Source organism: Mus musculus, chromosome 11 (assembly GCF_000001635.26).
Source record: "Mus musculus strain C57BL/6J chromosome 11, GRCm38.p6 C57BL/6J".
Classification (NCBI taxonomy): Eukaryota; Metazoa; Chordata; class Mammalia; order Rodentia; family Muridae; genus Mus; species Mus musculus.
In genome coordinates this window covers 99872227-99886586 of record NC_000077.6, presented here as the reverse complement: position 1 = coordinate 99886586, position 14360 = coordinate 99872227, and the positions used below count along the sequence as shown (strand labels likewise).

General features: G+C 41.7%; 2 protein-coding genes across 2 annotated transcripts; both read right to left on the bottom strand.

The window, feature by feature from the left end:
• Positions 1-6357: 6357 nt before the first annotated feature.
• Gm11567 (predicted gene 11567) lies at positions 6358-7400 on the bottom strand. The gene has a single exon (NM_001101613.1). The coding sequence runs from the start codon at positions 7347-7349 to the stop codon at positions 6762-6764; it is 588 nt and encodes a 195-aa protein (NP_001095083.1). The 5' UTR covers positions 7350-7400; the 3' UTR covers positions 6358-6761.
• A 5186-nt stretch (positions 7401-12586) lies between these two features.
• On the bottom strand, positions 12587-13198 carry Krtap9-1 (keratin associated protein 9-1). Its single transcript, NM_015741.2, has one exon. It carries the CDS (start codon positions 13145-13147, stop codon positions 12587-12589), a length of 561 nt encoding a protein of 186 aa, NP_056556.1. The 5' UTR covers positions 13148-13198.
• Positions 13199-14360: the final 1162 nt, after the last annotated feature.

The following is a 14360-nucleotide window of genomic DNA, read 5'->3' as shown; positions in this document are numbered from 1 at the left end:
AATTAAAGACTTTTTAGAGTTTAATGAAAATGAAGCCACAACGTACCCAAACCTATGGGACACAATGAAAGCATTTCTAAGAGGGAAACTCATAGTTCTGAGTGCCTCCAAGAAGAAACGGGAGACAGCACATACTAGCAGCTTGACAACACATCTAAAAGCCCTAGAAAAAAAGGAAGCAAATTCACCCAAGAGGAGTAGACGGCAGGAAATAATCAAACTCAGGGGTGAAATCAACCAAGTGGAAACAAGAAGAACTATTCAAAGAATTAACCAAACGAGGAGTTGGTTCTTTGAGAAAATCAACAAGATAGATAAACCCTTAGCTAGACTCACTAAAGGGCACAGGGACAAAATCCTAATTAACAAAATCAGAAATGAAAAGGGAGACATAACAACAGATCCTGAAGAAATCCAAAACACCATCAGATCCTTCTACAAAAGGCTATACTCAACAAAACTGGAAAACCTGGATGAAATGGACAAATTTCTGGACAGATACCAGGTACCAAAGTTGAATCAGGATCAAGTTGACCATCTAAACAGTCCCATATCACCTAAAGAAATAGAAGCAGTTATTAATAGTCTCCCAACCAAAAAAAGCCCAGGACCAGATGGGTTTAGTGCAGAGTTCTATCAGACCTTCAAAGAAGATCTAATTCCAATTCTGCACAAACTATTTCACAAAATAGAAGTAGAAGGTACTCTACCCAACTCATTTTATGAAGCCACTATTACTCTGATACCTAAACCACAGAAAGATCCAACAAAGATAGAGAACTTCAGACCAATTTCTCTTATGAATATCGATGCAAAAATCCTCAATAAAATTCTCGCTAACCGAATCCAAGAACACATTAAAGCAATCGTCCATCCTGACCAAGTAGGTTTTATTCCAGGGATGCAGGGATGGTTTAATATACGAAAATCCATCAATGTAATCCATTATATAAACAAACTCAAAGACAAAAACCACATGATCATCTCGTTAGATGCAGAAAAAGCATTTGACAAGATCCAACACCCATTTATGATAAAAGTTTTGGAAAGATCAGGAATTCAAGGCCCATACCTAAACATGATAAAAGCAATCTACAGCAAACCAGTAGCCAACATCAAAGTAAATGGAGAGAAGCTGGAAGCAATCCCACTAAAATCAGGGACTAGACAAGGCTGCCCACTTTCTCCCTACCTTTTCAACATAGTACTTGAAGTATTAGCCAGAGCAATTCGACAACAAAAGGAGATCAAGGGGATACAAATTGGAAAAGAGGAAGTCAAAATATCACTTTTTGCAGATGATATGATAGTATATATAAGTGACCCTAAAAATTCTACCAGAGAACTCCTAAACCTGATAAACAGCTTCGGTGAAGTAGCTGGATATAAAATAAACTCAAACAAGTCAATGGCCTTTCTCTATACAAAGAATAAACAGGCTGAGAAAGAAATTAGGGAAACAACACCCTTCTCAATAGTCACAAATAATATAAAATATCTTGGCGTGACTCTAACTAAGGAAGTGAAAGATCTGTATGATAAAAACTTCAAATCTCTGAAGAAAGAAATTAAGGAAGATCTCAGAAGATGGAAAGATCTCCCATGCTCATGGATTGGCAGGATCAACATTGTAAAAATGGCTATCTTGCCAAAAGCAATCTACAGATTCAATGCAATCCCCATCAAAATTCCAACTCAATTCTTCAACGAATTGGAAGGAGCAATTTGCAAATTTGTCTGGAATAACAAAAAACCTAGGATAGCAAAAAGTCTTCTCAAGGATAAAAGAACTTCTGGCGGAATCACCATGCCAGACCTAAAGCTTTACTACAGAGCAATTGTGATAAAAACTGCATGGTACTGGTATAGAGACAGACAAGTAGACCAATGGAATAGAATTGAAGACCCAGAAATGAACCCACACACCTATGGTCACTTGATCTTCGACAAGGGAGCTAAAACCATCCAGTGGAAGAAAGACAGCATTTTCAACAATTGGTGCTGGCACAACTGGTTGTTATCGTGTAGAAGAATGCGAATCGATCCATACTTATCTCCTTGTACTAAGGTCAAATCTAAGTGGATCAAGGAACTTCACATAAAACCAGAGACACTGAAACTTATAGAGGAGAAAGTGGGGAAAAGCCTTGAAGATATGGGCACAGGGGAAAAATTCCTGAACAGAACAGCAATGGCTTGTGCTGTAAGATCGAGAATTGACAAATGGGACCTAATGAAACTCCAAAGTTTCTGCAAGGCAAAAGACACCGTCAATAAGACAAAAAGACCACCAACAGATTGGGAAAGGATCTTTACCTATCCTAAATCAGATAGGGGACTAATATCCAACATATATAAAGAACTCAAGAAGGTGGACTTCAGAAAATCAAATAACCCCATTAAAAAATGGGGCTCAGAACTGAACAAAGAATTCTCACCTGAGGAATACCGAATGGCAGAGAAGCACTTGAAAAAATGTTCAACATCCTTAATCATCAGGGAAATGCAAATCAAAACAACCCTGAGATTCCACCTCACACCAGTCAGAATGGCTAAGATCAAAAATTCAGGTGACAGCAGATGCTGGCGTGGATGTGGAGAAAGAGGAACACTCCTCCATTGTTGGTGGGAGTGCAGGCTTGTACAACCACTCTCGAAATCAGTCTGGCGGTTCCTCAGAAAACTGGACATAGTACTACCGGAGGATCCAGCAATACCTCTCCTGGGCATATATCCAGAAGATGCCCCAACAGGTAAGAAGGACACATGCTCCACTATGTTCATAGCAGCCTTATTTATAATAGCCAGAAGCTGGAAAGAACCTAGATGCCCCTCAACAGAGGAATGGATACAGAAAATGTGGTACATCTACACAATGGAGTACTACTCAGCTATTAAAAAGAATGAATTTATGAAATTCCTAGCCAAATGGATGGACCTGGAGGGCATCATCCTGAGTGAGGTAACACATTCACAAAGAAACTCACACAATATGTATTCACTGATAAGTGGATATTAGCCCCAAACCTAGGATACCCAAGATATAAGATATAATTTGCTAAACACATGAAACTCAAGAAGAATGAAGACTGAAGTGTGGACACTATGCCCCTCCTTAGATTTGGGAACAAAACACCCATGGAAGGAGTTACAGAGACAAAGTTTGGAGCTGAGATGAAAGGATGGACCATGTAGAGACTGCCATATCCAGGGATCCACCCCATAATCAGCATCCAAACGCTGACACCATTGCATACACTAGCAAGATTTTATTGAAAGGACCCAGATGTAGCTGTCTCTTGTGAGACTATGCCGGGGCCTAGCAAACACAGAAGTGGATGCTCACAGTCAGCTAATGGATGGAACATAGGGCTCCCAATGGAGGAGCTAGAGAAAGTAGCCAAGGAGCTAAAGGGATCTGCAACCCTATAGGTGGAACAACATTATGAACTAACCAGTACCCCGGAGCTCTTGACTCTAGCTGCATATATATCAAAAGATGGCCTAGTCGGCCATCACTGGAAAGAGAGGCCCATTGGACTTGCAAACTTTATATGCCCCAGTACAGGGGAATACCAGGGCCAAAAAGGGGGAGTGGGTGGGCAGGGGAGTGGGGGTGGGTGGATATGGGGGACTTTTGGTATAGCATTGGAAATGTAAATGAGTTAAATACCTAATAAAAAATGGAAAAAAAAAAGAAAGCACAAGAATTTCTAGTTTTAGACCTAAAATTGTGATTAATATGCATACTTATCTGAATTATGGAGATAATAACTTTTACATGCCCCATAGGGGGCCTCATCCATCTTAAATGGAAGCATTTAAGCAAGATCAGTTTTCTGAATTTGCAAGAATCAATTTCAAACCCTGATAGATTTGTAGAAATAATAAAACTCAACTTTGAAGCTTCTGGAAAGTACTCTCCTTTTTATTTTTGGGTAAATAGCTAACAGTTTAATGCCACCCTGTAAGAACCTTCAAAGACGACACAGTCTTTGTGTGCTACGGTCTCCTTGAGGGAATGCCAATCAATCAATTAGTGAATTATATTGCTTGGTCAGAGATGCTTGGGAATCTCGAAGAGATTCAGTTCGAGTACTCTGATAGAATTCATCCACAAAACTAAAACCCACCTTAAACTCTCTTGAAATCTGCTAGGAGGTTTCTTAGCTGCTGCTGTTTTTCTAGTTATATGACTTACAGAGAGGCCCATTTCCATATATATATATTTATATAATTTTTTTCTACTAAGATTTCTTCAGGGAGCATCTATCTCCTGTACACCTGACATACCTTTCCTTGTTGGAAATCACCTGTGATGCACACACTGGATGACATTGCTGAGAACTTCCTTCTCCTATTTAATACTTCATCTACCCATATCTCCTGTCAAGAAATGACTGAGTACCTTCTCCCGTTGTTTGCATGTGGGCGTGTGTAAGTGTGTGTAGAGGACAGGCTGTGCATGTGGAGGCCTGAGGTCAATGTCACCTCTCTTCCTTATGGCTTTTCCACCTTAGTTTTTGAGTCAAGGTCTCTCTACTGATCCTGGAGCTCAGCAACTACTAGACTGGCTGTGTCCAGGGATCTTCCTGTGTCCTCACCAGCCCTGGGACTACAGGTGCATGCTGCTACACCCAGCTCTGTACATGGGTTCTGAGGGCATGAATGCAGATCCTCATGCTTACACAGCAAGCCCTTTGTACGCTGAGCCACCTCCTAGGCCTTAGACTTCAGATTTTAGATTATATCCTGCTTGAGTGGGAGCCCAAGAGAGTCCTGAAGCCTTTTTGTGCTCCTCTACAGTGACTTTTTCTTAACATCTACCCATATTCTCCTCTTTGACTGTCCTCCTTATACCTGATCATAGCTTTAAATGCTGCACAACTCCTGTTCTTATTAGAGAGTCCAGTAGCTGTGATCATGTGGTAAACATCTTCACCTATGCTCCTCTCCCTTCACCTGCCTTCCATTCCACTATTAGTCCCCTTTATACCTCTAGAAAATTTTGCTTATATTTTCTTTAAAAATATTTTGAGAATTTCATACATAAGTATTTTATATATATCATTTCTACCTGTCCCCCAAACTCCTCTATTCTCTCTCTCTCTCTCTCTCTCTCTCTCTCAAGTATATCATCTTTTCTATAATTATCACATGTGTTAGGGCATGCACACCCATATACACATGCACACACAGCATATATAGCTCACCCACTATTTACTGGTGCTTGTATGTACATGTGTTTTGGCCTAACTGCTTGCTATTGGATGATCTAACAGGGGACTCATCCCTTAAGAGAACAGGTCCTCCTCTTCTCAGCAGCCTTTGTTTGCCTGTAGCTCTTCATCTAGTGGTGGGGCCTTGAGAGAGTTTTCTCATACCTATAGGCTTGTCAATTAGAGTTGTCATTATGCTAGTCTTGTTTAGGTAACCATACTGTTGAGCCTTCATGGGTTCATCATGCCTATCATATCCAGAAGACATTCTAACAGCAGGTGTCTTGCCCCCCACCCCTTCTGTGATGTCTTCTGAATCCCAGGTGTAGGGTTGTATCTTAGACACACCAACCGAGGCTGATCAAAATGCTGGCCTCCCTATGGTCATCTATTCTCCGAATTTGACCAACCATGGAGCTCTGTAATAATATGCGTCTGCAAAAAGAACTTTCTTTGATAACTGGTGAGAACTGCTATAAGGATAACTATTTAGAATGCCGTTGGAAACTCTACTGCTTTTGTTTCTGGCTTTAGAGAGTGGAAGAGATTCACTTCTACTTGCATGTAATAAATATGTTATGACTTCATGCAATAACATAAAATCTAGGAACTGATGATAAAAGAAAACATAAGATATTTGTGTCTCTGACCCTGGCTTAATTCACTTAACACAATTATGTCCAGTTGCACCCTCTTTTCCCAGAAAAACATAACTCCATTTTACTTTATGGCTGAAATTATCCAGTATGTATATAAGCCATATTTTCCTTATCTATCCCATGTTTTGGGGCATCTAATTTAGTATGTCTGTCCTTCCCTTTCCTGTGCTTTGAAATAATGCCCTCCCTATTCATGACAGTGAAGCTCTCCCCAGCTGGAGAGGCCAGAGACAGGCACAGCTTCCCAGTGCTTAGCTGTTCTCCTTGGAGGAAGGTGTAAGTGAAAGTAGCCTGAGATAAAGCAAGACCCAAGTGCCGTCCCAGATGAATAAGGAATTCTGTTGGCTCTGAGCATGTTATGAGGCTACTGTGGGACTGTGCATAGAAGACAGACACCTTCAGAATATAAGCTTTTGTGAAGCAAATGCTATTACATAGAGCACACAGAAACTCAGGATATTGTCCAGACATTTTTTTTTCAGAAGAACAAATGCAGATTTATTGAGAACACATGGAACCCAGAAGACAACTTAAAGTAAGCCCAATAGTGACAAGAAGAGAAACCCACTAAGAAATGAAATAATTATTACTGAGGAGGGCTAAAAGAGAAGAATGAAGGTTTGCTTTGCTTAAGTTCCTTGAAGAGAAAGAATGAAGCTTCTTTTCTGCATCTGAGAACATAACTGAAGCTCAAAAGAAGATGAAATGGACCAGGAGGTTAACAACTGAGTAATGAGAAGAACAGTCTCTCTCATCCAGCAGATACAACCATCACAAGAAGACGACTCACTGATAGTTAATAATGGCAAAGCACACAGGATGATTGTGTTGGGGAATTTTGGTTAGATGCTGGCAAGCTGGCATGTGGCAGGAGATAGAGTTATCAACAGCAAGATTGGGAGCAGTTAGACCCACAGCCTTGGGACAGGCAGCCAGGCACACAGACACATGTTGGCTGGTAGCAAGTCCTGGTGCAGGTCACAGGTCCAGAGCAGGCTGGCTGGCAGCACAGGTTGAGGCAGAAGGGCTGGCAGCAGGGCTTGCAGCAGCTGGACTGACAGCAGCTAGGCCTGCAGCAGGGCTGGCAGCAGCTGGAGATACAGCACCTGGGCTGACAGCAGCTGGACTGACAACAGCTAGGCTGGCAGCAGCTGGACTGACAGCAGCTGGGCTGGCAACAGCTGGACTGACAACAGCTGGGCTGGCAGCAGGGCTGGCAGCAGCTGGACACACAGCAGCAGGGCTGGCAGCAGGGTGTGCGGCAGCAGCTGCTCACACAGCATGGCTGGAAGCAGGTCCTGCAGCAGGTGGTTTGACAGCAAGGCTGGCAGCAGCTGGAGCCACAGCAGCTGGGCTGGCAGCAGGGCTGGCAACAGCTGGTCACACAGCTTGGTCTCCAGCAGGTGGTCCTGCAGCAGGTGGTCCTGCAGCAGGTGGGCTGGCAGCAAGGGGAGCAGCAGGAGTTGGTCATGGTGTTGGATGTGGAGGGAGGAGTTGTGTTCACAGGAGTTTCTGAGATTCTGACAACTGTTTCAGACCTGGGGCTTTTATACCCTGGACATCTCATGAAGGGACCAATAAGCAGGACTTTTCCTTATTGTTTGTTTCCTGATCTTCAAGAGGAAATTCTCACAGCAGGAAGTTGCTCTTTGAGTTTTTTAGAAATCGTTTGAAATTATGATGTAAGCAGTTAATTGTGGATAATTCAAGGAAGGACATTTCTAGAAGTCTTCATCAGCATTGTTCCTGCTCTGATCATCATTTGCTCAAGTGATAGTTGCTGTGGCTACAGAAGGGGCTGTGACATGTGTTTCTTCACTTTGTTCTCTTGGCTGTGTGTAGAATGGATGTGTTTGTATGGAGAGCTACATTCACAGTGGTTAGATGAAGCCATGCCTGAGTCCAAAGTGTTTTCCAGAGACATTTGCTTATTGTACACTTCAGCAGGCTTGCCCATCTGCCACCAATGATGCCCATGCTATACCAGTTTCAGCAAAGAATTCAGGGCAAGAAGGTGGCCTGTAGTCACTTTTCAAATGTACCAATAAGCACCAAAGCCAGAATACAGAGTCAGAAGACAGACCTGGGGGTTCAGAAGATGACATGGAGTTAAAAAACATGGGGTTCTGAAGACATGAGGGTGAAGAAGACATGATAGTTCAGAAGAGAGACATGGGGGCTCAGATGGCATTGGCCAGCTTTGATCTGAACCCTGTTTACCAGCAGACAAAGAGGAAATTAAATGACATAAGATGATACCTTAATTTTAAAATAAATTGTATTATAGTGTACTTTCAAAGATGAGCATACCCCTTTAGATGTAGTATGACCAGATATGATACAGAAAATCATGTGTCCTTCATATCAGGCAACAGTGTGTGTATGTCTGGTATGTATGTCCTTGATTTTATAATTACTGTCTTTACCCTGCTGTCTAAGGCAACTAGTGTGTGTGTGTGTGTGTGTGTGTGTGTGCACATGTGTGTTTTCTCTCACAGTGTGTCAACTTTTAAATTTTATTAAAATGAAATCATATAACTAGTTATGGTTCATTTCCTATTGCTCAAACTTGTATTTGTGAGATCTCACAGCTTTGTTGGATTCAGCAGTCATGTCTTTAATTTTACTCAATCATTTCATATAATTGTATGATAAGGCTATAATATACTAATTCTCATTGCTTGACAAGACCTTATATAATTTTACCTCATTATATCTGTCCTTGATGGACATTTTCTTATTATTAAGATTTTTTTGGCAAATCATACTCTTAAGATGGTTTGTCTATTTCTATGTCTACAAATTTGTAGACATCTGCAGATATATTATTCAAGGGAAAATTCTGGATTCCAAATTGTGAATATAATTAATATTAGTATGCAGCTCCAATTTAAAAAAAAATAATCAGCTACATGGGTTGGGCAGATAGATCATTTGGTAAAGTACTTACTATCCAAGCAAGCATGAGAACCAGAGCTTGATCCTGAGAACTTGTGTAAAAGGTATCAGGTGAAGTGACTTTGTGCTTGTCATCCCAGCACTATAGAGAAGGGTATAGACAGATCCCACAATGCATCCATAGCTGCACACATGTGTATATCCCCCTCCCCCATGTAAACACACACACACACACACACACACACACACACACACACACACTTAAGGTTGCAATGACATATACAATATACAACCAGTTGTTCACATTGCTTTAAGTATCTACACTTGAGATTTTCAGTCTGGACTTTCAGCTACTTTTATCGTGTATTTGTTATGGTTTGGTTCTTACATGTCTATCAGAGCCGTGTGTTGAAAGCTTGGTCCTCTGCTAATGGTATTGTTAAGAAAAGCTTAGGGGTGTGACCTAGTTGGAGGAAGGAGATCACTGAGAGCACGTGCTTGCAATATAGTTGGGACTTGGCTCTTCTGTCTCTGTGTCTTTGTTTCTTGGTGACCATTAGGCAGTCAGCTTTGATTTCTCCCATGTTTCTGCCATGATAATAGTTCTTCAACCATAAGCCTAAAAGCAACAAAACAAAGTGATTGTGGACCTAAACTTCAGAAACCGAGAGCCAAAAATAGACCTTTTCTTTTAAGTTGTTTATCTTATTTTGTCACCGCGACAGGACACTGACTAACAGAGTAGCTATTTAGTATTTTCTCATCACAGACTTAATTTGATTTTCCTTGAAGACTAATGAGCCGACTTCCCATGCATTCATTGGACATTTATAGGTCTCTTTTATGTGGGGCTAATTATGTCTTAAGTTTTTTTTTTTAAATTGGGGCTGTTTTGTTTGTTTTTTTGTTTTTTTGTATTTATAATTTCTCCATTGAAGCTTTTGCTGATTCTGTGCTTTATCAGTGTCCTCTTCTGTGGCCTGCCTTGTCCCTCTCTCATATTCCCATTGTTGTCACATGCTTATTGTGCACAATGCTGGGCTTCCTATAGTCAATTTCTTGCAAGTCTATCATGTATTTTGACCATGTTTTCTAGTTAGAAATCTGAAGAGGGAGAGGCTGCTCTTATGTCCAACACAAGGAGTCTATGAAGACAGAGGAAAGTGGAGAACACAAGTGAGACAAACACAGGCTCATGATCCAAGTAATATGGGCAGTTCTACAAGCTGAAAAATGTCAGGGGATGGGTTTCCTCTATTGCCGGAAGAAGGAATACAAACATACCAACTCCTGGATTTGAACCCAATGAGACCAAACTTAGCTTCAGCCCTCACTGCTGGACGATAACACTGCTTGTATGTTTCAGCCACGAAGCTGGTTAATTTCAAGAGTAACAGGAAGCAGGTGTGTATTTCCAGTCCCACTGTGCCTGAATTTGACATTCTTTCCTGAGTTTTCTAGTGGCTCCCATTTAATTTGTGAAGTTAAGCTATCATTATTTTGGACTCGGGGCTTAGAATCCAAAAGTACTTTCTCTTTGAAAAAAAAAAAACCTACTTAAAATCTAAGAGTGCAATGTTGAGGTGTGGCAAAAGGAGAATTTCAAAGAGCATTTGATGCTTATGTCATTTTCTACAAAGGAGCTGGAGATGTATTTAAAAGCACACATAACTTTAGTGGAAACACACAACAAAGGGAGTTAAGTTTATGTTAATAGAGTTCAGCCAACACCTACATGGTTTCTTTGGGCTATGAGTTCTCCATTTCGTGGAATCTACATACAAGAAGCAAAATGCAGTCCAGTCAGCTCCCTCATCTTTGTCCTTACACAAAAATGAAGATCAAATAAACTTCTGGGCTAAGATGTCTCTCTCTGAAGGTCTGTTGCATGCAGACTATTGGGACTCTCTGGCTATATATCTGAGAAGATCACACACACCCTGCACTGTGAACCCATTAGGTATTGTGTGGGTGAGTTTTATTGCTCTCGGGGAGGCAAACCTGGCTGTTCATTTGTTTGTTTCTTTTAATTATTTGTCCTTTCCCATAGCAGCATCATTAGCAAGTTCCCCATTGTTCATGGACTTCTGGGGTTTTCTCTTTCTGGTCCACATAAATATGTACCATGGCTTCTAATGTCTCTCTTTCCCTCTCCCCCTTCTCTTTTCCTTCATAGTCTAGATACCAGAACTCGGGCTTCCAGTTCCCTCTTCTGACTTGTTTTCCCTCCCTAAACTCAGGAAGTTAATTTTGAGCCCTTATATGGCCCAGAGAACATAGATTGAATCAAAGGCGGGTAGCATGTACACTTGTTACCTTGAGTCCTGAGGTTTGTCACTCCTTTATTCCCTTAATAATGTTTTGACCTAGAAACAAATTATCTCTTTATGTCTGAGTGCTGGGGAAATTTAGACTATCTCACAGGGCATGATTTATTCCCATGTGGCTATTTGTTATCGGTGACAAGTGTGAGAACATAAACAATGACACTCCCGTGACATAAGCAAACTTTTTCCAGTGCAACCACTCACAATAAAATCCTGGGACAGTAGCAAGCACAGTCTAAAAGGGGTTAACTAGTTGCTGGACAGAGACAACATAGTTGACATCATTTGAGTAGCATTCTTAAAATCATTGCCAGCCTTAAGTGGCTGGTGGTGACCAAGGTGTAGGCCATGAATTGAGAAGAACTTGGTAATGAAGATGATCAGGAAATGAAAGGGTTCAGTATTTCCCTTGCTAGAGAAGAAGGGAAGAACACATATTTATAATGTTTAAGCTCCAATGATATAGCTACTTAAACTGAGTTGTGCCTGTGATTAGGTTAGCTCTAGCATCAGAAACCTGGGCCCTGGATTGGATTCTACCCATTGCTACCTGGTATGGCAGGGATCACTTAAACCTTTCAAGGAACCACAGCTGCTATGAGTTCATCAGAGCAATGGCCATGTCTTCTGTAGCAGACACTGTTGTGCAGCGTTCTTTCACACCCTCCAGCTCTTATATACTTTCTGTCCCATCTACTCTGATGCTCTCTGACCCTTTGCAGTAGAGTAGGAGAGGTCTATAGGTGTCCCATTTTAGGACAAACACCCATAACCACTCATTCTCCAAACTGAGACTACTTTCTCTACACACTCTTGCATCATGATTTCTATCCAATCACAAGGCAAAGGAATCATGAATTGAGCCCCCACCCAGGAGCCACGATCTAGAAGAAATCTTTCACACATTAAACTTTTACTTACTTTATTCACAGTGAAGGAATTTTGATCAATGCAGTGAATTTAATGCAATGAATGACATGACTTAGATCAGAAGACATGATGTGAAAATCAAATCAATGGTAGAAAAAAAAATCAAACATACTATGGGAGGTAGAATAAAGAAGACTTTATTAGAATAGCAATGGGCAGTGTCTCTTCAGTCCAGCAAACAACACAAATTTGTCATGATGAGTCACAAGGTGAATCCAAAATCCTGGACACATTGAGATATAATGATGGGCATTTATCACTGCAAATATGTAATAAGATAGATGTTAATTGTTTATTTTTGAACTTTTAAACTTAAGGGAATGGTGTCTGCCAAGGCTGAGACTATGAATCCAGTTTCTAATAGATGAAGCTGACAGGAGAGAAATGGAGAAAACATCAAAATTGGTAAGTTGGTTCACAGATCTCTTAAAGGAGGACTGAGAATTTGATGATTGTGTGTGTATTAGAGGCAGAGAAAAGGCAGGGAGTTTGGGGTAAAATAAAACTCCAGCAGGTCTGAGACTAAATTATTCTATTCCAGTAGAATAATTCATCAACAGCCACAGGGCTCACAACAGCTGGACCCACAGCCTTGGGACAGGCAACCAGGCACACAAACACATGTTGGCTGGTAGCAAGTCCTGGTGCAGGTCACAGGTCCAGAGCAGGCTGGCTGGCAGCACAGGTTGAGGCAGAAGGGCTGGCAGCAGGGCCTGCAGCAGCTAGACTGACAGCAGCTAGGCCTGCAGCAGGGCTGGCAGCAGCTGGAGATACAGCACCTGGGCTGGCAGCAGCTGGACTCACAGCACCTAGGCTGGCAGCAGCTGGACTGACAGCAGCTGGGCTGGCAGCAGGGCTGGCAGCAGCTGGACACACAGCAGCAGGGCTGGCAGCAGGGTGTGCGGCAGCAGCTGCTCACACAGCATGGCTGGAAGCAGGTCCTGCAGCAGGTGGTTTGACAGCAAGGCTGGCAGCAGCTGGAGCCACAGCAGCTGGGCTGGCAGCAGGGCTGGCAACAGCTGGTCACACAGCTTGGTCTCCAGCAGGTGGTCCTGCAGCAGGTGGTCCTGCAGCAGGTGGGCTGGCAGCAAGGGGAGCAGCAGGAGTTGGTCATGGTGTTGGATGTGGAGGGAGGAGTTGTGTTCACAGGAGTTTCTGAGATTCTGACAACTGTTTCAGACCTGGGGCTTTTATACCCTGGACATCTCATGAAGGGACCAATAAGCAGGACTTTTCCTTATTGTTTGTTTTTTGTTTTGTTTTTCAGGAGGAAGTTTCACAGCAGGAAGTTGCTCTGAAAAGTATTGCAAATCTTTTGAAAATTATGCTGCAAGCAATTAATTGTGGCTCGTTCTTTGATGGTAATTTTGGAATCCTTACCAACATTCCTATTCTGGTTGTTTCCTGGTCATGTGATGGCTCTGTGGGAACAGAGGAGGTGAGAATTCTCTTTTCTTAGTTTGTATATTTTCCTGATACAGTTTCGGAAGTGCTTGAGGAATGGACTGTGATGTTGATATGTTCACAGCGGCAAATCCGGTCTTTGCCTGGGTCCAAGCTTGTTCAACGGAACTGCTTGCTTCTTCCAGACTATAATAGACATGCTTATCTGCAGCAAGCACAGTTGCGGTAACATTCATTTTATTAAAGAAAGCATGGGTCTTTTGAGTATGTGAATCTGATCCAAAGCCTGAGGGTAGTGGTGGATAAACATGGGAGTTCACAAAGCATCAATAGTTTAGACCCTAACTCTAGTTAACGGAAGACTCACTACCCTTAGGCAGGATGTTCCAACATGGTTATAGTCTTCACAAAGTGAGAAAATCCTATGACCCCACAGATACCTTTTTTTTTTAACAAGCAGGATCATAGCATGCTTCCAGAGAAATGTACGTTTTAAAATGTATAGCTCAACCCAATATGACAAAGCCATCAGTCATGTCAGTAAATAGTTGTCGACTGTAGCAGCCTTTTTCTGTTTCCCCCTCATCATTGTCTTTTCCACCCTATAAGACAAATAGTCTGATGATTTATAATAGCATACTTTTAGCAAATCTTTTGAAAATTATGCTCCAAACAACTAATTGTGCAAATACTCTTGTTGCATATAACTTATTGTTCTTATTGCTTTATGCCTTAAATTTAAATTATATTTATTTATTTGTATGTATGTGTTCATGCACATGTGCGTGTCATACACACATGTGGAGGTCAGAGAACAATTTGCCTGAGATTGTTTTCTTCTTTCACTGTGTGGGCTCCAGTGATTGAAGTAGGCTGTCAGTCATTTCCATCTCACTGGACCAATCAGTGTTTCATGTTTTAAT

Excerpts from the sequence above, each read along its gene's own strand:
- Gm11567 (NM_001101613.1), bottom strand. The coding sequence starts at position 7,349 with ATGACCAACTCCTGCTGCTCCCCTTGCTGCCAGCCCACCTGCTGCAGG.
- Krtap9-1 (NM_015741.2), bottom strand. The coding sequence starts at position 13,147 with ATGACCAACTCCTGCTGCTCCCCTTGCTGCCAGCCCACCTGCTGCAGG.